Below are 25,263 nucleotides of genomic sequence, written 5' to 3'. Positions count from 1 at the left end.
TGTTCACAGGACTTTATCGAAGTCCTAACTTTTGCACTGGTGATAGGCTTGCAGGATGCCAAAGTAAGCAGGAAAGCTACCAAGCAAGGTCAAAGGTTGAGAAGAAGCATTTGAGCACAGAGAACATCAGTCACATTTCAAGATAAAGATGGCATTAAATAAACTGTAGATTAGAAATAATATGTTGCTAAGCAGTATCTTGTGAATATGACTACTCAGGTATTTGGTTAAAAGGCCATCACAGAGTACTTGCTGCTTCCAAAGAAAGCAATACTTAAGCAGATGGTTTTATAGCTCCTGCTGTGGTCGCAACTATGCTTTGAGCTTCCTTCCTTTACTGTACGGGGCTTTGGGCAACCTGATCTGGTGGGTGGCAAACTGCCCACGGCAGGGGTTTTGAACTGAATGGTCCCTGTAGATCAGGATATAAGATTTAACATTGCATTGTACTTCTCTTCTTTCCCTTGCCCCAGCACGGATGTATCCAAGGGCTGCAGTCCCCTAAGGGGTGTACTTGTTGCAGCATGGAAGTACTCACAAGCCACACACCCTCTGACTTGAGGCACTGTAGCTCTAGCCTATCTAGTACAGCAGCACAGGAAGAACAGCACTGCCCTGACAATACACCATCCCAGGGGTGTAGCATTTGCTGTTATCAAAATGTTCCCAGGAACAGCAAAGTAAGTTGATAAGGCATAGAGCAAACAGCAACCACTAACAATCACTGGACTCTAATACACTGTAAAGTAAGCAAGACCCCTGGCAAGAACAGAAGCCTGCCAATTAATAGCTAGATTGCAGAAACACAGAATGACTGAGATTGGAAGGTACCACTTAGGATTATCTACTCCAACCCCCCTGCCTCAATCAGTGTCCTCTAGATCATATTGCCCAGGATCACACACAGGTGTGTTCTAAATACCTCTAGAGAAACAGACTCCACAGCCCCTCTTGGCAGCCTATTCAGGGCTTTGTTACTCTCACAGTGAAGTTTTTTCTTATGTGCAGATGGAACTTCCCGTATTTCAGGTTGAGCCCCTTGCCTCTTGTCCTGTTGCTGGGCACAACAAAAAACAGCTTGGCTCCGTTCTATTGATACTCTTCCTTAAGATATTTGTACAGATTAATAAGATTCCCTCTCAGTCTTCTTTTTTCCAGGCTAAAGAGGCCTAAAAGAGGCCTAGCTCTCTCAGTCTTCCCTCATGAGAGAGATGCTCCAGCCCCTTAATCATCTCTGTAACCCCATGTTGGACTCACTGTAAGAGCTCCATGTTGTTTTCAACAGCTATAACAGCTACAAATTTGGTCTAGAACATCCCAATCAAATTTGTCGTTATCTTGAATGTTATCTAGTCCCATCCTGGATACCAAAAAGTACTCTTGTGGGTTAACCCCAGTAGACAGCCAAGCCCCGCTCCTTCCCAGTGGGATGGAGGACAGAATAATAATGGCAAAAGGAAAAAAAGCTTTCAAGGTGAGTTAAAGGCAGTTCAGTAGGTAAAGGAAAGCTGCATGCACAAGCAGAGCACAACAAGGAATTTATTCACTACTTCCCATCAGCAGGCAGATGTTCAGGTAATTCCAGGAAAGAATGGTGTTATCACACCTGTATGGGTACTTAAGGGTACTTAAGACTACAAAGAACTAGACAGGCTTTATTTATCTTTATTAATGAAAACACACCTTTATACTCATTCCTAGTCCATCTTCTAAAATGAATGGCATTCACATAGAGGGGAAAAAAAAAAGAGGAAAGAAAAGAAGAAAAAGACAAAGCTTAATCATTTCTCTCATAAATATTTGCAGGTAATCAGTTTGAATAAAAAGGAAAAATTAGAAACTCACATCTAGAATGCAGAGATCCTGGAAAGGAAGCCAAAAGGGGAAGTTTCATACCCAGAAAGCACCATGTATTCACATCTGTTGTTCTGAAACACCACAGCATGCTTTACTGCTGCCTACAGATTAATTTTATTAATTAAAAAGGTGAGAGTAATAATAATCTAGATCAAGCAATCAGGTGCCAAAAAAATGGGTTATCGAATAAGTGAATGCTAATATTACCTGGAAAAAAAAGAATACCTTATTCCTTTCTCTTTATTGTTCATTCATTTTGTAAACCATTTTAGCCTGGTCTTTCTCAGTAGTAAAACCAGCAAAATAACATTATAAAAATAAATTATAGACCAATCCACTAGTTAGAATGGATATAAAAGTTTCTTACTGTACTTGTATAACAATTCTATAATGCTACTTTTGATAATGTTTGCTTACTTTTTAAAAATATTTAAAGTAATTTTGTAAAGTATGTTTCCTTTTAAGTCACTGGAATAAGAGGGTCATTTCTTTATCATGCTAATGTTTCTTTACTTCCTTGTTTGGTAAAGCTTACAGGCCCTGTATTACCTAACACACAGAATTCTCCAGAGCTTCATTCCTTGCCAAAAACACCTAGGCATAATCCCAGCCCTTAAGATCTGTACAGTTCTTCCTCTTTGACATTTGGGTCCTCGACACAAGGCATTACTTAAGACTGAGTTGTTAAGTAACAGCCCTGGCTTGGGCCTCAGGGACTAGATTCTTTGCCATTGGTAGGATCATATGTATTGCAGTCTGACTAACATAAGATCTGGATGGATGAGCGTGGTGGTTTCACATCGATGGGCTGCTCAGCTCCACTTCCTACTCCTCAACAGAACAGGGGAGAAAATATGATGAAAAAAACTCATTACATGGCTAAGATAAGGACAGGCAGAACATTCACTACTTACCATCACAGGGAAAACAGACTCAGCATAGGTAGATTAATATAATGTACTGCCTATTGAAAAGCAGAGCTTTCAGCAAACTAAAAACCAAACTAAAAAGACCCCTTCCATCCATTCTTTCTCCTTTCACAGAGAGGTACAAGGGAATTGGGAATGGAGGCTACAGTCACTCCATAATGCTTCATCTCTGGTTCTCCTTCATGGTCACTCTGCTTCTGCTCCAATGTGGGGTCCCTTCCACAGGATGCCATCCTTCCTCAACTAATCCCACATGCACGTCCCACAGCCTGCAGTTCTTCAAGCACTGCTCCTACACATCTCCTTACCATGGTGCTCATTCTTCAAAGCAGACTACTCAAGTACAGGTCCCCACAGACAGCAGCTCCTTAAGCCCTCCTGCCCCATGAAGGGCTCCTCCAACTCAGGCCCTACTCCTGTGGGGCTCTCTATGAACCATACCTTCTTCAGGCCTCATCCACTGCTATGCATAGGCTCCTCCATAGCTTCACCTGGAGACCAGCTTTGTGTGGTTCTCGTGGGCTGCAAGGAGACAGCTTACTCCACCATGGGCAACTACTGGGCTGCAGGGAACTGCTGCTCCAGCCTGGAGCACCTTGGATACCATAAATTGGTCTATCAAGAAACTCTCTAAAACTTAAACTGGAGTTTAGAAAGCTGGCATTCTTTATTATAATCAGAGCTGGATGCATGGGTGTTGAGCTCCACCTGTCATGCATACCTTGCACAAAAGATCTTCAGCTTAAACACATTACTTGTGTTACATACACAGAGGTTTTCCCAGAGGTATGTACATATTCAGTATTTGCTTTCACAATGGATTCCAAGCAGAACTTCCTTATCTATTTGGTACAAAGACTTAACAGAACTCTCTTTATCTGTTTGGTACAAATACACAGACTCTTCCCGTTGTCTAAACAAACTATAGGGTCATCCATCAAGGGACTTACTGAGCATAACAATATCATTACAGTTTGCAGCACCTCCTGTCCTCCTGCACCAACCCTAGGGGCTCCTGGGCTGTTTCTCTCACATTTCTCACTCACATCTCCCAGTTGCTGTTGTACAGCCTCTTTCCCATTTCTTCAGTTTGTTTTCCCAAAGGGACACACAGTGTTGCTTATGGCTGAGCTCTGCCCAGCAGCAGGTCCCTGTTGGAACAGCTGGAGCTGGCTTTTATCTGATGTGAGGCAGTGCTGGTCCCTGCTCACAGAGGATATCTCCACAGTTCCTACTGCTTTGACACACGAACCCAATACAGTGAGGGGTTAATTCATGAGCTAAGTCGCCGCTGGGATATCTTAGGGAGTTGAGACTACCTTGTAATCCAATTTTAAGGATAAAAGTGGGCTTGGTACATCTTAGGGCTGCAGCTGAAGGCATGGCTGGGAACTGCTATTAGCCTGTGAGCTAGCAGTAAGGATCCTCAAGGCATAAAATGAACTACATCACCTCCCAAGGGCTCCATTTCCCATCCTGTGACGGGAATGGATTTTGAGTTTGACAAAGAATTGCAGCAGGTAACCCTCCCGAGTGCTACCACTTGGTAAAAGACCAGCCAGTCTGCCCACAGTGCACAGAAACGCTCCTACGCGTTGCTCTGACAGAATTAACAGCAGTTTCGGTACAAGGATGCAGATGCAGCGCAGAACCTCAAAGCCAGCAGTAACACACAGCGACACGCAGCCACCCACTGCTCTGCGCGCAGGCGCTGCGCCCGCCCCGCCCCGCCGGAACTCCGTGACAGCCGGAGGGAGGGAACTTCCGGCTGGAGGGGGCGCTCTGCGCCTCCGTGTCCATCTAACGGAGGGCAGGCCGGTGGGACAATGGCGATGTCTATGGTGCCCATGGAAACGCAGCTGCAGAGCATCTTCGAGGAGGTGGTGGTGAGTGTGTCCCGGATGCGTCGCGGCCTTTCTGGGCTGCTCGGCCGGCATCCCGCAGCGGGACTTGCGCTTTCGGGTCGTGTGCGGCGATCGGCGGAGCCCCGGTGCGCGGTGCGGAAATGATTCCTTAGAGCAGCAATTCCTCCTCTGCGCGGTTCTGTAAGGCGCTTGAGGCTGTGCGGAATGGAGCTGGGCATGAAGTAGGGGCAGCTTGCGAGGAGGAAGAAGCCATCTGAGCTGCGGAAGGGGAGGAAGATGAACTTAGAAGGAGAAGAAGAGGAGCAGAGCCAGGAGTTATTTGGCAACCCCGTTGGCAATTTCTTAGTAGATTTGGGTAGTTCGTGGATCTTAGTGAGTGTTGTGGCCAGAAATACTGGGGTGGCATTGGCTGAGGATGTCCTGAACAGGAGCTTGATTGATGACAGGTAGAACCAGCAGTATCTGGTCTGGAAAGGATACATATGTTTGCTAGAGCAATGCAACTGAAAATCGCAGAATCATGGAATGGTTTGGGTTGGAAGGGACCTTTAAGATCATCTGTTCCATCCCCCTGCTGTAGGCAGGGACACCTCCTTCTAGACCAGGTTGCTCAAAGCCCCATCCAGCCTGGCCTTGAATGCTTTCAGGGAGGAGGGCTTCCACAGCCTCTGTTCCAATGTCTCACCACCCTCACGGTAAAGAATTTATCCGTAGTATCTTGTCTAAATCTACCCTCTTCCAGTTTAAAGCCATTTCCCCTTGTCCCGTTTCTGTCTGCACTTATAAGAAGTCCTTCCCCAGCTGATGTGAAAATGGTGGTTTTCAGGAGTTGGAACACTGAGTTTTTCTCTGTGCATTATAAAATGCAAATGCAAAAGGGTATACTTTTTCTTTAAATGCAAGAGTGCTTTTTGTTCACTCTTGATGATTTGTTTGTTTTGTTCTTGACATCGCCATTCATGTTCTGTTTTCACATGCTTAACAACAAGATTTGACTGTGTGCTCACTGCCTCTTTTTTTTTTTAGTAGTATTTTTTTTTTTTTTTGCCTGAAGTTGTCAGGGGACAACAACAAACTCTTCAGCTTTCCTTGCATTTGCAGATGAGAAAATATCAAGTTGTCACATTCACTGCTTCTATTACTGACTGAATGGATGGCAGTAAAACTTAAGTTTCCATGCACAGTGGATGAATATCACATTGTCTTGAGGTGTTTCCAGGCCTTGAAATTTGGAAAGGATCACCAATGTTTTTCACACATTCTTTATTTCTTCCGTGTAATAATGAAAACACGTAGTGGTTACCAATCACATCTGAGTGTGATACGAAATTTCAATAGAAAGCAAAAGGGTACTATTTTAAAGAATTTTGCCTATGTGTTAGGATAATGCTGTAGAAAATTTCTGAGTGTGAAGGAAGAGCTATAGTTACAGAATTGAACAATTTTTCCAACCTTGGGACATAAAATAATCACTAGGTTCTTATGGGAAAGGGAAGAGAGGAGCCTTAGTCTGAATCCTCAGAGCAAGCAACCTCAATGTTGAGACTCTAGCATAACAGAAGAAATGCATCTCTTTCCGACACAGTCCTGAAACAGTAGAATTTTTTTTCTTCAGTGTTGTGTCCTGATAGTGAGACATTCATAGAGAGCCTCTTCACAGTAACTCACTCTGGGTTTTTCTCTTGCAGAAAACTGAGGTAATAGAAGAAGCTTTTCCTGGGTGAGTGTAAATGTTTATTTTTGTGACTTTCTGTGTAAGTGTGTTTTTCTATTTGTGCTCTTTCTTTGGTGTAGTGCTAATAACCAATTTTCTTATTTGAATTAGTATGTTTATGGACACTCCAGAAGATGAGAGAACGAAACTGGTCAGCTGCCTGAGTGCTTTTAGGCAGTTCTGGAGCAGTCTTTCCCAGGTTAAGATTTCATTTGTTTCTTCAATATACTTTTGGGGAGCTGTGGAGGGGAAGATGGGGGTATAGTAAAACCTTAAGTAGTAATAGGCAAATATTTCAGGTATAAGGTCTGTTTCTAGTCATTCGAGTCATCAGAATCTGCTTTCAGATACGGCATAGTAAAGAATATTTACAAGAAAATTATTGGTTTTGACCTTAAGGACACTATATAGTTGTTTTTTTAGGAAAAGTTAGTGTACATTTCTAATAAAGATAACCAACTGGAAGTGTAACAGTAAGGAAGAAGTTGTTTGTTACAAGTTTTTTGTCGAAGTGAGTAAGTAGGAAGAAAGAAAGTTCAAAAATTACCTTCTAAAAGTTAGATAGGCATTCTTTCTGAAATGCAGTCATCTTCATTTTCAGTGAATTTGATTGTAACTCTGAAGAATAATGTAAAGCAATTACATTTTAACCTATTCTTTGCTAATTCACATTTAAAGAAAGAAAAAATGACTATAGAAAAGTATGTTCAATGGAAAATGTTTCCAGTATTATATCAAATGACTTGTAAGGAGAACTGGATGTTGGACAACTGGACTTCTAGCTTGTTAAATCCTGTTCTTATCTCCTATCGGTTTCATTTCTTCATAATGGGACTTTTATATGAATTTTATTATTTGTCTTACTATTGTAAGTGCACTATTTCTCCCCTCTGCTGCTTTTTCAGGAATCCCATGAGCAGTGTGTCCAGTGGATTGTAAGATTCATTCATAGTCAGCACAGTCCTAAAAGAATTTCTTTTCTTTATGACTGTTTAGCAATGGCAGTTGAAAGTGGACTTTTACCACCCAGGTAAGCTAAGATGCAGTGAGTTCAATACATGGAAGTTGCAGTGTTGGAGGGTGTTCTGTGAGATTATTTTTGAAGTAGTGCCGGAGAGAACATGCTTATTATCTGCAATTTATTCTTGTGTTGTCCTCTGATAGGATGGTTTGTGAGTCTCTGATAAACTCTGATACACTTGAATGGGAAAGAACACAGTTGTGGGCACTGACATTTAAATTGATCCGGAAGATCATTGGAGGTGTAGACTACAAGGTATCTTCCCTATGTTTCTTTTTTTATGAGAAGATATATTATTTTCTGGGTTTGTTTTTATGACTTTGCTTGGTTAATGAAATGAAAAAAAAAAAAAAGTTCAGGGAGACCAGATTTAATGCTTTTTCATAAATATTTTATCTTAATAGGTAATTTTGTACAGGTATTCGACTCTTCCTTCTCTCCTTTTCTTTTTTAGTACGCTGTCATTTTCCATATCTTTATTATTTACAAACTAAGTAACCCTAAGGCAGTTGCTTAAGTGATACACATAGAAATGTATTACTGTCAAACAGTAAAACCAAAGTTTTTGCATCTCCTCTTCCTCTTGTTGCTATGTACGAAAAGGGTCCTGAAAGCTGAGTCTTTAGCAAGGCACAAATCCAACACAAGTGGTAGAAGACCCAAGTATCTCTTGCAAAGTACCACCTCACCAGTGATAGTAGGCTTGTTAGAGCAAAAACTGTAACTCACAGCATTGATCTAAAGACCTAAAGGGAATCTACATAAGCTCTTTGATTCTCTGGATGCTATAAGAATTGTAACATTAATTATTCTCATCTGGAGTATGCTGAAGTTGTGAAATTCGAGAAGGAGTTTAATGTCATGAACATTCACATTCTCACAAGCAGTGTGCCTTCTAACACTTAGTAAAAAAAAAAAAAAAGAAAAACCAAAAAAAACCAACTGATTTTGCTGAAAATGCTGTCTGACCACATTGATTGTGTAATCTTTCTGCCAGAAATAAAGAATATCAAGGAATATTAATGTTTTCTGCTTTCTTCTAGGGTGTACGCGATCTGTTGAAAGTGATCCTAGAGAAAATCTTAACAATTCCAAACACTGTGAGCTCAGCTGTTGTGCAACAGCTTTTAGCAGCAAGAGAGGTAGTTATCTGAATTTTATATACCACTATGAAGGGAGACTCATTCTTTTGGCCTCATTCTTTTGCCACTCATCAGTATTCAATACCCAGGGTGGCTTTCTTTGAGAGTTGCTATAGATCACCAGCAAAGACATGTTTTTTGTGCTCTAATTGTTTCTGTAATTGTGTTTCATAACTCATTCAAGGAACTTTTTGGGGATGCTGTAGGTAAGGAAGAGTCAGATCTCATGTTTGACTTACTGAAGTAAGCTGAATGAGAGAAGATACTAAGATTACCTTCCTTCTTTTTCCTTAGTGAGTGAAAGTACTAGTTGTTTTCAGTGTTACGTAGGCAGGTGTAAAGGCATAGATTTACTTGGGTTTAAACAAAGCTAGCTTATGCTAGTACAACTAAAAACTTTTAAACTAGCGTAGTATCAGAGTACAACTTAAGAAAAAATGTATTAATTCTTACCAATACATATTTTCATGGGTTACCTCAGGCTAGTGTATAGACTGCATCTTTGTTTGTGTTATTCATAGGCTTTTTACACTGATATATTTTTCTACTTGCAGGTGGTAGCCTACATTTTAGAAAGAAATGCATGTTTGTTACCTGCCTACTTTGCAGTTACTGAAATCAGAAAACTATATCCTGAAGGAAAACTTCCACACTGGGTAATGATGAGATCTAAAATCAAGCAATTGGTTTTCATAGAGCGAAACTCTAGATCTTTTTTTTGTTTTAATCAAACATAAGAAGATTTAAAAATCTCTTGTTATTTTAGTAGATTTCTACTTATCTTAATAAAACGTATAAACATTTTTGTCTTAAGTATTCCTTATCAGTATATGCAACTTAAACTCTTAACCTATTTTTGTTCCTCTTCTCACCCAGTTACTAGGCAATTTAGTGTCGGATTTTGTGGATACCTTCAGACCTACAGCAAGAATAAATTCCATTTGTGGTAAGGGAACACTTCAAAACAAGTTAACTATTTCATTTCATATGACAAAATTCTGTTGTATTTGTTTCATGTAGTGTACTTCCTTTTGTCAGTTTGTTTTACGGGTCCCTTCAGTTTTTGTATTTTGACTATGAGTTGATAGTGAAAGTATACTTTTGTTACGGAGACAGCCAATTAATTTCTAAATAGAACAGACTGTAGGAAAATCATAACTTTTCTATGTGTAAGGATTTTGAGCTACTGTAGGTTCACTGGTATGTTAGCCATAGAATATTTTCTTATTTCAGTTTCCAATGGAGCACCTGTAGCTCTCAGCCTCCTCCCTATTCTTACAGACAAATAGGGATGTGTAAACATTTCTTTTCTAGTTGATTATTACCTTTTCTCTTCCATGAAAGAAAAGCTCACCTTAATTCATTGCTAGAAATAGGCAAAGTTTGGCTGTTTTAATTGTGATGCATCTTGCTGTTTTCTTCGAAAAAAATAAAATACCTTCTATTTACTTGAAATGACGGCTGCATTATTTCATAGCTTCAAGAAGTTCTATTCCAAACTTATTCAATGAGATTCAAAGATTAAAGATGTGAAATCGTCTATATTGTCCCCAAGCATTTTGTTTCCAAAGCGTGTAGTTATTCTACTTATTAAAAAAAAAAAAAAAAAGGTTGAAGGGAAGATAGAAATATTTATACTTATTTTATGTGACAATAGTATGGTCAGTTTGGATAACAGAAGCCACAGAACTTGAACTGACAGTGCAATTTAGGTCAAAGTTAAGGCACCTAGTACTTAGGTGCACAAGGAGTCCAGTTCAGATACTTCTGTTTAAGCAACTGAAATAAATCCTAGGTGTCTTGTCTAGACTCTCTTGTCTAAATTTACATACAAAAAAACTTGTTGGTGTGCAGTGTGAATCACACCGGACTCCACTGACTTAGTTGGCTAGATCTCCACTGACTGTAACTGGAGCATGGACCCTTAGAATTGACTCAGTTCATCACGTGCAGATACTTGCCTGCATCATTTTAGGGGATGAAAGAAGGAAAATGGAAATAATAGATTGTATATTTACGTTAGTAATGCAATTTTGGGGGAAAGGGTTAGTTAACCAAAACTTGATCCCTAGTCCAAACAGTGGCATTAGACCAGTTTTTGAGTGAACTGGAAGCTCTTTGGGCACAGAAGTTGCTTCTCTCAGAGTAGAATAACACTGTGACACATCATGGAATAAGTTTTTATTTTGCTTGTGCTTATGGTTTGCCACACAATATGAATTGCTATAATTTTTTTTCCCATGGGAGTTGGTGTTAATTATTGCAAATACTTTTTATTTTCTGTGTACTCCATCTGAATAGATGAGGATTTAATTCCTTAGATATTCTATTGGCTGGAGAGTTGAACTTCCAATTGAAAGAATAATCAACCTCAAACAATGCCATGCTAAAAGGACTTAAACGTAGAAGTTTAGGGAGAGTGTAAAAGTGGCCGAGGCCAGTTTTTGCATCAGAATGATTAACAGTAGACAAACTTCATTATTTTAGAATTCATAATGTTTCATTGCATATAGGTCGCTGTAGTCTTCTTCCTGTGGTAAATAACTCAGGTGCTATGTGTAACTCGTGGAAACTGGATCCTACAACTCTTCGTTTTCCTTTGAAAGGTCTCTTACCATATGATAAGGTATGCTTTACTAATCTTCTAAAACATATAATATCCAAGAAATATGAAGGTTTTATATCATAAGGAGAAAAAGTTCAGTGGTGGATACTCTACTGTTAAAACCAAGCTAATACTGCAGTTAGTTATAGATGTTTTTGGTGTGATATGTATTTTAACCTTTATGTGGGTTACCTTCAAAGTAGCATGTGGTGTAATTGCTGCACAGGATGCTGAAGAAAGACATTTGACGTTCTTTGTCAGTGTATGCATGTGGGTGTAAGCAAGAGTAGGGAGTTGAATGAAAGTTAGTTTAGCAATGAGGAGATGGGGAAAAAAGACAGGGGGAAAATAGTTTCTTCTTTTCTGTACTCTTTGTTTTTCCATAGGAAAGATTATTTTACAATTAAAATGTAAGTTAGCTTAGACAAACTTAAAAGTCTGGAGTGTGAAACAGTGGCATACTGGGAGAACTGAGACTGCAGCATCTCAAGGCTGTTTTCAAAATGCATGCTGTTAGTTAAGGAATGTCTTTCTATTTGACCCCCATAACCCCAGCTCTGAGGAATAGTGGTTGCTTCCTCCTTTCTTTTGGGTATCAGAAAAAAGATTTGCACTGATAAATCTGTGTGGGTAAAATGCTCACTGCTGTGTTGCTTAATTCAGTCAAATGAGATAATGTTAATAATAGTCTTGAGGCAATATATGTTTGTGTGTGTTTGCTTTTTTTTTTTCTTTTTTTTGAAGGATCTGTTTGAGCCACAGACTGCTTTGTTGAGATATGTGCTGGAACAGCCGTATTCAAGGGATATGGTCTGCAATATGCTAGGTCTGAACAAGCAGGTACTGTACTGTGCTGTAACATGTGATTTAATTCTGCATAGAATCTGCACTATTCTTTTTCTCTTTTCTTTGCTATAGCTAACTAAGCAAAACAGTTTAGGTCCAGAGAGTGATTTTATTTTTATTTTTTTAGTTTTTTTATTTTTATTTTTTAGTTTTTGATGAGATCATATCAGGTTAATTGGACACTGTTGTTCCTATCATTTGTATATTGCTTTACGAATGTTAAATTGAAAAATAGAGATTTAAAATATGATTTTTTTTTTGCATTGCTTTTTTTTCCTATAAGGCCAGCCTCAAGTACACCTTTGACAGACAGTAGAAGACTGCTAGCTCAAAAAGAAAAAATGATTATCGTTCCTATCAGTTTTCAAAATATTGTGTTTTGTTATATTGGCGTGTTATAGTACTAGAGAAATGAAAATCTGTGTTTTGCTTTGTTTTGTTTCTTTTTATATCTTAGAACTGGGAGGGCTTAGTCTGACTTGGGGATCCTTGAGGCTGGCCTCATAGTCACTGTTTTGTCTTTTCTTTTTTTCTTCCTTTATTTTTGTTCTGTCCTGTCTTGTCCTGCCCATCCTCCAATGCTCTAGACCTTGAACATTGCTCAGGTATGTTCACAACCTTACTGTTGTATTGTGACTAACGATACGCTGGCCGCTTTGTAGCCACTGATTCCAGTTAGAGAATACATGTACAGTCAGGGCTTGAAATTGGCAGGACCACTAGCCAAGGGCAAATTCTCAATACATATCTCTTGATATTTGAGAGATGTAGCATAAAATTGACAGTGAGTGATCCTTTGATGCAAAGATTTTGATTGGAATGAACTTCTACCATTTCCTTTACCAGTCACAAGAACTTTTACTGCTGGAATTTTCAGATGAGTAGAGATTCATAGTTCAATATCTTTCCTTGTGCAAGTGGAAAAACAGCCACTGCACCTGACAGTAAAATTTTAAACCTGTAAATACAATCATTATTAAAAACAAACAAACCAAAAAAGAAAAAAAAAAAACCCTAAAAATTTTAATAAGGAAAGGCTTTACTAGTGGATTTTTTTTATTAGGAACCCTCCGTAACAAACCTCCCAACAGGTAATTGTGATACCCTCCAAACTAGGTAAAAGAAAGTGCTGAGAGAAGTATTTCCTTTTAAAATTTGCCTACTTATGTTTTCTTTGGTTTCTGTTTTATTCTTTAAAAGCAAACAAAAAAAAGAATAACGACAAGCCTAAAAAAATCAAACAAGCAGACTTTGTTTGAAATTTAAGTATAGGTACTGTATTTTCAGTTGATCCTTTGCTACAATTTCACTCCTACTAAAAAAAAAAAAAAAAAAAAAAAAAAAAAAGTCTTTTTAAGATTTATAAAATAGCGTTGCTGTTTGCAATACTATAGTGAAGGTTGTGTCAGTGTTTCCATTTAAGAAACTTTTTTCAGATTTGTCACCTGACTATGAAATTTACATGATCCTGAAACCTTGTGTATGCATTTCCCATTTTAAGCGAAATACGCGAGTGCTCCAGTGCTCTTTCTGGATTGAGATAATGGGTTTGAGCGTGCGCATACCTGCACCTTCCTAGATGGTGTGCTGCCTACATCAATCTTCTGTATTTGAGACTCCTAAAGCAGCTGAACTGTTGGACTTCAGTAATGAGCTGCTAGGTTTAGTGATCAGATGAGTACTATTTATATTCTGTGTCTATTTCTGTGTCTACATTTAGTAATAAATCAGACTTTTCCTCCGTATCTTGTAGTTGGTAAATTATACAAGACCTATACAAAAGTATTTCTTGAACCCATTTTATTTTTCTAAGCTATCTGTGCCTTACAGTCAAAAACTGTCAATGTTAAAAATGCTGTTTTTTTGATTTCTACTTTGCTGTTCTCTAAAAATAATTAAAGGAAATTCGATTGAAGTAATGAAATATATTGAAGTTTTCTTAAAGTTTGCTTTCTAGCATAGGAGCTTCTACACAAAGTTTCAATCTAGCATGAAATTTTATGGCCAAGGAACAAACTTGAAGAATGTAGCTTATAAAGGAAATGCTGACAGAACATGAACTATAGCTAGCTGTGCTGCTACAACTACACCATCATAGGGGTGTTAGGCTGCTGAAATGAAAATTTATGAGTCAGAATAGAAATTCAGCATAGGGTAGTGTAGTGGTATAGAACAGGAAATGTTAAATGTTCTACTTAAACATTTATGTTGTTTAAAGCAATAGTTGTAATCACTTCCAGGTACAAATTGACTTTATAGTTGGATTTGTTAATGTAGCCATTTGACCAAAAAAATGTGCTTTTAAAGTCATGTAACTGCATTGGTGTTTTCTGTAAAATGGCTGATAATTATGTATTTTATTGTTAGAACGGAACTAATCTGTATACATTGATTGTCACAATAATAAGATGCTTAGCATTGCAAATAGCACCAAGTTTGTTTCAAAAACAAGTACAGAAACACCTCGAAGTGATAATCAGGCATTCCTTTTTACTTATATGAAGCTGCTTGTATACCCTATCAACTATTCACACAGATCCATTTGCAGGATTGGAGCCTTCATTTGAATCTTTTGGCATCACAATCTAGGTATGGTTCAGCAAATCAGAAATTTGCCCTAGTTCTTGAATATTGTTGAAGATGAACGATGAAGTTCTCTGGTTCAGGCCTAACTAAGCAGATATATATTAGAAAAGTGTTCACTTGAACCGTCTCTGTGTTGTGTAGAAAATACAAACCCAGCTGTCCTGCTAACCTTGCAGAGAAAAACATGAAGGTAAAATTTGATATGTTTTTGGATTCATATGTTCCTTTCAGAAATTGAAGGTTTGTTGTGGGATTTTTATGAGCTTTTCATATATCTTTATCCATTATGTGGGTTTAAGTCCAGCTACAGTAATGCCAACTTCAGAATATTCCTTTTCTTGGAGTCTGGGGGTGGTTTTTTTGTTTGTTTAGTTTAGGTTGTTGTTTTTTTGTTTGGTTTTTTTTTTTTTTGCTAGTGCGTACTTTTGAGTGGGGTTGTATTTTCCCTTGTATACCTCTGTGAAATGGCTTGTAAGAAGCATGGTTCTATCATATCACTTCTATATTAGTTGTTGGCTGGAGTAATGCTGCCTTCTTTTAAATTTATTTTTAAAATAATTTTGTTGAGATATGCCACAGTCTGTTGGGTTTTTTTTATTGTTATTTTTTTGTTTGGAAAATACTTAACAGTTAAAAGTATGTTAATACATTGATGCCAAATTAAGATTAAACTTGGAGATCCTATTTAAAAGAGTCCTTGAAACAGTTGCATATTGAAATCCTGTTTCAGTAATGTCTTAAAACAGTCATGAAACTACTTTGGAACATTTTGATTTACATTTTGACCTTCTATATGCATAAAATTTTGCTTTAAAAAACAAGCTCTTTTTCTTGCATGATTAGTCTGGATGGCATTGCCTCTTAACAGTGAAGTTGACTCCAAGTTTACATTAAACTTCGATTTCTTTGGGTTGAGGAAAATTTTAAAACAGACAATTTTTCATGTCTTATTTCTCAAATGTTATACAAACATTTAATTGGGAGCTGTAATATTACTATACTAATATTATTATACTGTGATTCTGTGAATCATCAGTAGTGATCTGTATGAGTTTATGAAATTACCTGTACCATACTCTGCCCAGGTGAAAGTATAGCTGCAGTCTTTCCTAACTACAACCAGAACAGTTTGAGAAAGATACTTATTTAATGTCTGTCCATGCATTGTAGCAGTGGAGTTAAAACATCAAGTGAAAGGAATGATGTAATGCAAAACCTGACTTTCCTTTCCCTTTTTAATATACTGTGTATTGATCTTGGAGACCTGCTTTCTGATATTACCAGCATTAGCTTGGCAAAATACTTAGGCTATGATTACTGTTTTGGATGCATTTTTGGTTGTCTGTGTTTTAAGAACACTTGAGTGCATTTTTCTCATTAGAAAATGAGTAAGATTCAATGAGGAAAACTTTAGAATGCCCAATAGTCTTAGCAGAAATAGAATCCGATATAATATAAACAACATAAAAGGCTAAATTTGAGTCTTGGTAGAGTATAACTTTGGAAAATGGAAGTGAGATCGGACTGTAGTGTCATTCCATGTGAAAACTTTGAGCTGGATTTATATATGGAGACAACCCTTTCTCAACAAGTTTCTTAGACTGTTTGGCCTCCTGAATCCATTCTTAAATTTAGCTATATAGCTCAAAAATATAAAATGTTGTTTCTTAAAATCACTTAAAATGATAATAATCTGCAGGTAGCCTCACTGAATTCTTAGAATACTTTACCTTGAGGGCAGTTTTTCTTTGCAATTGAAGATTTGATGTACTTCAGAAAGCTACCAGTACATTGGAGGGCTGGTCTCAAAAAGTTTTAGTATCAGATTGTCACAGTAGAACTTCTTTTTCCTTTGTATTTCTGTATGGTTTAGTAGTGTTTTCAGTGCTGTTATGTATTTGTCAGTCATTTACAGATTATTTCCAGAGCAAAATGGGGAATGTGTTTATGTAACAAAATTACAATATGTTCTTTTTTGAAAAAAAGAAAAACCAAAGTGGTTTTTGAATGTTGTATTTTTTCCACATATATAAAGTATATTCATATACAAAATTAGTCTCTCTTTAGGCATTTCAAACCACAAATTCCTGTTTATTTTTGAGGAAAATCAGCCCTCGGAGTCTCAATGCATATTGAGGTGCTGTATTTCAGTTATGAGTGCTGAATAAAACAAGACCCCAATCCTGTTTACACACTTGGAAGTGCAGTATTTTATTTTGAGTAATCCAAAAACTATAGGTACAAATTTTGTGCTGAATATCTTCACTGAAAATATGCAAAAAATGCCAGAAAACTAGTTAAACAAGATGGAATGTGAAATTTTGCTTTGTCTTTCATAGGCTACTGCAAAACAATGAAATGATGAATTTCAGAATAAAAAGATGAACTTAATTATTTCTTCCCACTGATGAACTTTTTCCCAGTCTTAGGATTATTAAGAATAGTAAAAATTCCTACTGGAAATTCTGGCTTTCTTTTTAACAGTAATATTTTCCTGTTGTATTCTTTGAATAACTTGATCCTAATTTAATATAGCCTAACATGATTAGGCCTGTGGACATTAACCCAGTGCTTAGCAAACTATTAAATTTCAAGCCCTGTACGTAGTAGTTTTGCATGCCAGATTATAAACTAGTCTGTAGTCTTGTCTGTTGCACCCTGCTCTGCTTCATAAGTAGTTGCTCTGGGGGAGTGGGGATGATGGGATAATGGAAAAAAAAAAAAAACCAAAAAACCCAAAACAATGAAATTGAATTATTCTCATTTGGAGTGTTAATATTGCTCTCTGTAAACCTGTAGTGTGGTTGATCTGTGATAATGGCATTGTGTACTGGAAGAGAAGGTGAAACAGTAACTGATGCTTTCTGTTATAGTTAGAGGTTTGTGTTAAGCATGCTTCAAGAAAACACAGCTAGAATTGTAGCTTTCTGCAGTTTGGGGCTGGTGAAGAGCATGCAACAGGGGATGCTGTTCATTATATTTTGTCAATTTTTCCAATTTTTGCATATTATGTTTTATTAAGAAGAATCTCTTTGTTTTTATGGGAAAAGATTACCGTTGATGAATGTTAGAACAAGCATCCCCTTTCAGCATCTCTCTTTCCTTTTGTTATTTCTTACTTTATTAATTAAAGGGTTTTTAGGCTGCCTGGCTAGAAAGTCAAAGAATTCATCTAAGGCATCCCTAAAATATTTTGAGTATTTGGATAATCTTCTTAAACTGTTTTTACGTATGCCTTATGGCCTCTAGTAAGGCAAACTGCATTTTCATGATTAGTGTTTGAGCAGCTTGGTTCCTTTTCTTTGGTATCATTTAAAGTAGTAATGTTTTCTTTAAGGCTGCATTATGTTACAGGTGTTAGATGTAAAAATTTTGAAAATGGAAGAAAAATGGGACCATTCCTGAAGAGATGATAATGAAACAAACAGAAGTTACATGATTCCCATCGTGCTAGCACTGTGAATTTAACTGGAATAAGTTACATTCCACACTGCTTTTTGTCCTTAGTAATAACACTGTTCACATACAGGGTAATAAAAAGTTGTTGTCTTTGATATTAAAGTTGATGGTCTTCACGTGTAAGATTTATGGTCTGAGTTTCAGACTACTGGTGGTGGTCCTGGTATATATACACCTGTAGTAACATATGGACCTGAATATATGTAGTGTGTTTCTTACTTGATTATTGCTGAAGATCTTTGGAGGAGGTGTGTTATTTAAAATGATGTATGCGTTTTGCACAGCTCTCTGTGGGGATAGTAGCAATCAAAATCCAACATGTAAAGAGTTCAGTGCTGTGATACATATTGTGCACAGAACGGTAATTACACAGAACATACCACTTAGCTTAATTTTCAAGTCTTTTTGATTCTGTATTGCGCCAGCTGTGTCTGTAGGACTTCTACTTTTAGGAGTGTTAATTCTGCTGCTAGTTGTAGATGAGCTCAAAATGAGAGTGAGAAGAAATAGGCATTAAATGCCTGTACTGTGTGTCGGGATGCTTCTGGTTTTGGCAGTATTGTTGATCTCTCCTTTGAAATTTCTTTAAAGAAGAGGGGTGAAAACAAAGGAAAGCAACAAAAAGCAGTGTATTAAAATAATGAATTATGTTTTCTGTAAGATTAAAAAAATAAATATTCTGCACAAACTTACTGAAAGTAGAGACAAGAAATACCAGATGTTTGTTTTTTTTTTGCATACTGATGATCTGTCTCATGGAACCAAGTACAGAATAATGCAGTGCTTGATAAAATGTAAAAAACATTGACCTGTAACGTAGTGCAGCTTTAACGCAGTGGCTTATCCTTAACTTAAGTTCAGACTTCATTTCATGCTTCCCAGCCTTCTGTCAAAATACTGTACTGTAATTGCAACTGTGCGAGTTCTGCAGTTAATGGCAAGGCTTTTGGAATACTGTATCTGATCTCTGCCTTACAGCACAAGCAGCGCTGCCCTGTGCTGGAGGACCAGTTGGTGGATCTTGTGGTGTATGCCATGGAACGGTCTGAGACTGAAGAGAAGTTTGACGATGGTGGAACCAGTCAGCTTCTGTGGCAGCATCTCTCCAGCCAGCTCATTTTCTTTGTGCTCTTTCAGTTTGCAAGCTTTCCTCATATGGTCCTGTCACTCCATCAAAAGGTAAATTGTTTGTATCGATCCCTGCTGGTAAGAGAGATAGTAAAAATACTAAATTTAAAAAATAAACATTTTTTAATAGGATAGTGAGCACTATCCTATTACTTCTTTCAAGAAGTACCTTATGTGTAACATTTTTCTTTCATGTTGTGCTCTGTAGAAGTGACTCGAATTCTTGATTTACACTGTGTTATACTGGATATATGGTGAATGATTTTTGCAGTAAGAGTAGTGTGCTGGAGCTAGTTATCCAGAGAGGTGGTGCAGACCTCTTTCCTGGAGGCATTCAAGGTCAAGCTGGACAGGTCTGAGCGACTTGATCTAGCTGTAGCTGTCCCTTGTTCACACAGAAGAGCTTGACTAGATGTCTTTTAAATCTTTTTAATCTTTTAAAGAGCCCTTCCAAGTCAAATGATTCTGTGATTAGTTTGGTCTATTGTAGCTTATTCAGACATGGAATATTGTATTATATTTGGGTTCAAAATATGTTAGTTGCTGGACCTGGGAGGAGCTAAAGAAACATGCCTTGTAGGTGGATGCAAGAGTCTGTCTTCTCTTTCTAACCAAAGATCATTTGTCCAATTACAGTGGCAATAGTATTATAATCTGAAGTTTATTGCTACTTCCTCACAGTAATACTGTTAAAAGTGATGCACTTTCAATTATTTACCCTTTCCTTTTTGAATTCTGAAGGTGGTGATATCATTCTTCCTTAAGAAAGGGTAGGAAAGGTTAAAGTGTATCAGCAATATCCTGAGTTCTCTTCTGGAAGAGTTGTGGTGCTGATGGTATGAAAAAGATGTTCTTTCTACTTGCTGTAGAATTAACTTATAGCTATATGTGGATAAAATTTCTAGCATGCTATGTATCTTTGCACAGTTACATGAATATCCAAATGTATTATATATACTGAATATCCACTTACTGCATTATTTTTCTTTGCCTATTTTGGTAGCCCTAAAATTAGGTTGCTTTCCTATAATGGCTGTTAATGAGCCTTCGGTGAAGTAAACCAATGTTATTGAAGCAATGGGTGCTATGCCACAAAATTACACAAATGTAAGTTAAAAATAAACGAAGCTAGATTAGAAACTGTGTACTCATTATTAAAGAATTGCTGTTACAGCCAAACTAAAACTAAAAATAAGACTACATACATAAAAATCAGGCATGTCTAGAGAAGTCCAGATGAAGCAAACTCAAGTTGTTTGGGTTCTGAGACTTTTTAAAATGGAGTTAATATAAAACCCACTATGTGCTGCTATCTCTTGCAATACTGCCTTTGGCTACAGGGCTGCAGTGTGACAGTTTAAGTCACATAGTTGAGTTGCTTTTTTTGTTTGTTTTTGATTTTTGGTTTTTGTTTTTCAAAATGGTGTCCTTGAAGAGCTAAATACACTTTAAATTTTACTGTTAATTGCTGTGGCCTACACAGTGTTTTTGTGTTGGGAGTACTTGCCTTTTCATCATCTTTCTGAAAGTCTGGCATTTATTTCTGCTTATATTGTGCTATAAAATGCCAAATAACCTCTGAAAACTGGAGCCATTTTAGCCTCCTCTTTTACTTTCATTGGATCTTCACAGAGATATTTATTTTTCTGCCTGCAACATTTGTCTGTTATTGAGTGTTTTTGATAGTTGGCAGGCCGTGGCCTCATTAAAGGAAGAGACCATCTGATGTGGGTGCTACTGCAATTCATCTCTGGCAGCATCCAGAAGAATGCGCTGGCTGACTTCCTCCCCGTTATGAAGCTTTTTGACCTCCTTTATCCTGAGAAAGAAGTAAGTCTTCTCTTTGGTTATTATTCAACATGACACCTTTGTGTATAGATATCACTATTTGTACAGTCAACAAGTATACAGTTGGAAGAGTAGCACGGCTAGGGTGGTACACTTTACAGGTGTTATAGTTGGAAAGACTATCGTGGTGAAACAGGGACAGTCAAGGAAGAAATCCTCACCTGTATCTGAGGATCTAGGATTGCAGTGGAAAACTCCAAAAAGAAGAGATCTCTAGGAGATCTTTTCCCAGTAGTAGTCAGTCCTTAAATGGGGTGTAGGAGGTGTGGAGCCTGGCTCCCACCTGTGCTCCCAGGTCTGGCCCAGTCTGTGCCTGAGGTGGTCAATCAGTTGCTTCAGGCCATGACTCAACAGTTCCCATATACCTTTGTTCTTCAGTTGGTATTGCATCAATGCACTGCTTAGTTGGAGATTCATATAATTAAATGAAAGATTTCCAGTACTTCCCAGCTATGTTTTTTTCAATAACCACATATGTCCAGCGTTGGGTTTTTTTTTTAACTACAAAACAATGAGCACAACCAAAATCTTAAGTCATGTTGTCCCTAAGTTTTGTTTGACTAAGGTTTTGAGAAGGTGTTTGTTAGAGCCCTGAGAATATACTATTAAGGAATAGTATACAGGTTCATTGTTACATCTGTGAATACATTATCGGATACTTTTTCATGTGCAAGTAAAATGAACAAGACACTTTAAATTTGTTTAGTATTAATGACTGCCTAAAATTCTTTCTGTAATCTTACATCAGATCCTAGTTGTGCTTGGTATGTTTCTCTAAAATGAATGTTCTTGAGGTAGGGGAGAGTTTAGAGAAAGTTATTAAACCTCCACAACAGTTCTGTCAGCGAGATATCCTCATTGCTTGCTTTTACAGTGTCTTCTGTTTTGGGTCAGGAGGTAAGTTAACAAAAATGTGTGATGCACCAAGCTGATAAGGTTGAGTGTGCTGTTTTTTCCTCCCAGGGAAAGGAGGGAACAGAAATTCTGTAGTACAATTTGTTGCGTGATCTCACAGATGTTTCATTACCACAAACTATGAGAAGAGTGACTGGATTGATTACTTTAACTGTAGTGATGGGCTTTGAGTTACACTTCCTTCAAGTTTTCGTGGGAATATTGTGGATACTGGCTACACTGGTTTTCTCTGTATTAGTACATGCAGCATCATCTCTGGATTGTTTCCTTCTTCAGTGTATTCCTGTACCTGATATTAACAAACCCCAGTCCACTCATGCTTTTGCGATGACCTGTATTTGGATTCATCTGAATCGGAAGGCGCATAGTGACAACTCCAAGTTACAGATTCCCATTCCTCATTCTCTTAAGCATCACCATGAGTGAGTTATGTTCTTTGTTGTTACACTTTGGTATGTTTGTAGACATAATGGCATAAGACTCTTCAAGTCTATGTTTAGAAGGTATTGTGTGCTGGGATGTTGTGTAAGGGTTATTAAAGAATTGAAGCAGCACTAAGATCTCAAAGTAAAAATACTACATAAAAAAATGAAATGCTGTTATTATACCTTAAAGGAAATTACATTACATCTAAAAGGGGTAACTCTTAACTTCTGATGGAGATTCAGAAAGAAAATCAATTACTTTGTTTTATTATGCTATGAGTTGGAAAGTGTGGTACACTAAATTTTTTTCTGAAAAAGTCATTTTTGAGGTGTATTTTCCTTCAGAAGTATTTCTCTGACAGAAGAAAATGCAACTTGATCAGATTTTTCTAAACAGTTATTTGAGTATGTGGCAGATCTAGTTATTTGATGCTGTCCAGTTAATAAATGTTTTTTCCCATTATTTTAAAATGGATTTTTTAACTGGAGTTACTGTGATTCTGACCCTGGAATCATACATGTACCAATTTCTTTTTACTTAATGTTAATCTGTTTTTGGTACTCTAGGTTTTTGCAACAGAGTTTAAGAAACAAAAGTTTACAGATGAATGACTACAAGATTGCCTTGTTGTGCAATGCTTATTCAACCAATTCAGAGTGTTTTACATTGCCAATGGGCGTACTGGTGGAGACTATTTATGGAAACGGCAACATGAGGATATCTCTTCCAGGGACTAATTGCATGGCATCAGGGTCTATAACCCCGTTGCCAATGAACCTCTTGGACTCGCTCACAGTTCATGCCAAAATGAGGTACAGTCAGCTTTTTTTTTTAAACAAAAAAAAGAAAACAAGCAAATTCTTATGTAATTAATTTTCACTATGGAAATACTCATGTTCTTGAAGATGCTGTGTATAGATCTCTTGCTTTGTATCATAAGCATTGTAACTTACATCTGTTTGTTTTTTGATTGAAAAATATTTTCTTTTTCCTCAGTCTGATTCATAGCATAGCTACAAGGGTAATTAAGCTGGCTCATGCAAAATCTAGTGTGGCCTTGGCTCCTGCTCTTGTGGAAACCTACAGTCGCTTATTGGTTTATATGGAAATAGAGTCCTTGGGCATCAAAGGCTTTATCAGTAAGAAAAAAGCTCCTTCCCCTCAACCCTTCCCTTCTCCTTTAGTTCAGTAGCACATACAAGTTGTTCTGTATTTGAAAACAACAGCAACAAAAAATCTTAAGCGAAGGTTCTAAATTGGACAGAAATGATATTCAGTTTATCTCCTTAAAATAATGCAGATGTCAGTTGTACATGTTCAGTCAGAAAATTGAGCTCTATACATGTACGATAATGTAAAACACTGCTTGCATGTGCTCTTTGTAATTAATACAATACTCACGAATCACATGTCTGATATGTAGCTCACTATAACTGTCTGTCCACAGTGGTATCCCTTGTAGCTACATTTTGAAGCTAGATCTCTTGGAAAACTTATTTTATGAACTTTTTCATAAGGTCAGCTCCTGCCAACTGTGTTCAAATCTCACGCCTGGGGAATTCTGCACACTCTGCTAGAAATGTTTAGCTATCGTATGCATCACATCCAGCCTCACTATCGAGTCCAGCTGCTCAGCCATCTTCATTCCTTGGCTGCTGTGCCACAGAGAAATCAGAACCAGCTTCATCTGTGGTAAGTGATGGTTACCAAGTTTAGTTGTAAAATTTTTTTCTTCATTGTACGTTGAAAGTTGTTTAAGAACTATACTATGTTTGAAACAGGATGCAAGTACCTCCCACTCTTAGTTTTGTGACTGTGGTGTTTTGTAGAATCTCAGCAGACTATTTTGGAGCTACAGTTGCATGCTAGTAGGAGTAGTCTGCAGTTGTTTGCAGCAGTCTGTCTCAGACAGGAGATCAGCACCATCGTGTCAAGAGATGTCAGAAAACTGTTGAGCTCCTTCCACTTCAATTGTAGTCACAATGACTAGTTTGTCTGCTCATGGGATTCTGCTTGTTTATTCCTGTAGATGATGTATAAGCCCATTGCAAGAATTAAACTGATTCCAGTTCATTTGGTAGTAACGTTGATTTTCAGTCAGATCAGAGAAATAACTTCACTCATTTTACTCATCTTAGATCTATAAAGGAGTCAGTACGAAGCTGTGGGGACTCTGTGTGACTTTGTGGGGAAAAAATAATTGATGTATGCCTTGCATCAGTGTAAGTCACACTTTAAAACAATAGCTAATCTGCATACAAGAAAGATGGAAGGACTAGTTCAAATTCTAGAGTCCATGTGCAGTTAATTCTAGGGAAAAATACTGGTTTTTGTTGTCTTATGTTTTTTGAAAGGTTAAGCTGCCGACTGATACTCAGTTTGTATCCAGAATCTGGGTTTATTTCTATTGGTTTTTCTTTTTAATTTACTAGATTAAGGCTCCTTCCAACCCAATCTATTCTATGGATTTGAAGCTGGAAATCGTGTTCTTTTTATTGTTTTGTCTGAGTACTGTTTTGTTTTTTTACTTCATGAAAGACAAGAGTGTTATGTGAATCAGACAACTTAGGCGCACGTAACATGTTGCTAGTTTGGAGTAAACTAATAGATGGCTTTGGCATTTCAGAGACATGAGATTGTAAAAGTCTCTTAAATTACTTCAAATTGTCTCATGTGAAAAGCACTTGCAGTCAGCATGCGGTAAAATAAAGTGCTTTTCATCAAAAGCAATACTTCATTTCTTTAGTGAGGATGATCTAGTGCTTTCCATTTCAAGGTGGTATCCTTGCAAATTCTTTGCCTTGTTCACGCTTGGTTTTTTTTGTTCTGTTCTAGCATGCGTATGTTAGTCCGTATATCTTTGTTTAGATGAAGGTGTTCAAAAGATAATAAAGGGGAGCTCTAAACTGGGGAAACTCCAAT

At 37.5% G+C, this 25,263-nt stretch overlaps 1 protein-coding gene across 3 annotated transcripts in view; it reads left to right on the top strand.

Moving 5' to 3' along the window:
- Positions 1-4,545: 4,545 nt before the first annotated feature.
- Positions 4,546-25,263, top strand: part of MED23 (mediator complex subunit 23) — a 34,403-nt gene continuing 13,685 nt past the window's right edge. For 2 of the 3 annotated variants that reach the window (XM_042811216.1, XM_042811230.1), the window contains exons 1-17: positions 4,546-4,672; positions 6,340-6,371; positions 6,477-6,564; positions 7,271-7,395; positions 7,530-7,641; positions 8,430-8,528; positions 9,083-9,184; positions 9,405-9,474; positions 11,042-11,154; positions 11,878-11,973; positions 12,567-12,584; positions 19,003-19,203; positions 20,839-20,982; positions 22,192-22,337; positions 22,908-23,153; positions 23,338-23,480; positions 23,859-24,033. In XM_042811216.1, the coding sequence (XP_042667150.1) occupies positions 4,613-4,672; positions 6,340-6,371; positions 6,477-6,564; positions 7,271-7,395; positions 7,530-7,641; positions 8,430-8,528; positions 9,083-9,184; positions 9,405-9,474; positions 11,042-11,154; positions 11,878-11,973; positions 12,567-12,584; positions 19,003-19,203; positions 20,839-20,982; positions 22,192-22,337; positions 22,908-23,153; positions 23,338-23,480; positions 23,859-24,033 (1,970 nt within the window). In that variant the 5' untranslated portion in view covers positions 4,546-4,612. The remainder of the gene's footprint in view (positions 4,673-6,339; positions 6,372-6,476; positions 6,565-7,270; positions 7,396-7,529; positions 7,642-8,429; positions 8,529-9,082; positions 9,185-9,404; positions 9,475-11,041; positions 11,155-11,877; positions 11,974-12,566; positions 12,585-19,002; positions 19,204-20,838; positions 20,983-22,191; positions 22,338-22,907; positions 23,154-23,337; positions 23,481-23,858; positions 24,034-25,263) is intronic. The other variant, XM_042811222.1, reaches the window with a different exon arrangement.

Source organism: Centrocercus urophasianus, unplaced genomic scaffold (genome assembly GCF_019232065.1).
Source record: "Centrocercus urophasianus isolate 14NV4802_14NV808 unplaced genomic scaffold, USGS_Curo_1.0 seq_10, whole genome shotgun sequence".
NCBI classification, from domain to species: domain Eukaryota; kingdom Metazoa; phylum Chordata; class Aves; order Galliformes; family Phasianidae; genus Centrocercus; species Centrocercus urophasianus.
This window is presented reverse-complemented; position numbering and strand designations above follow the sequence as displayed.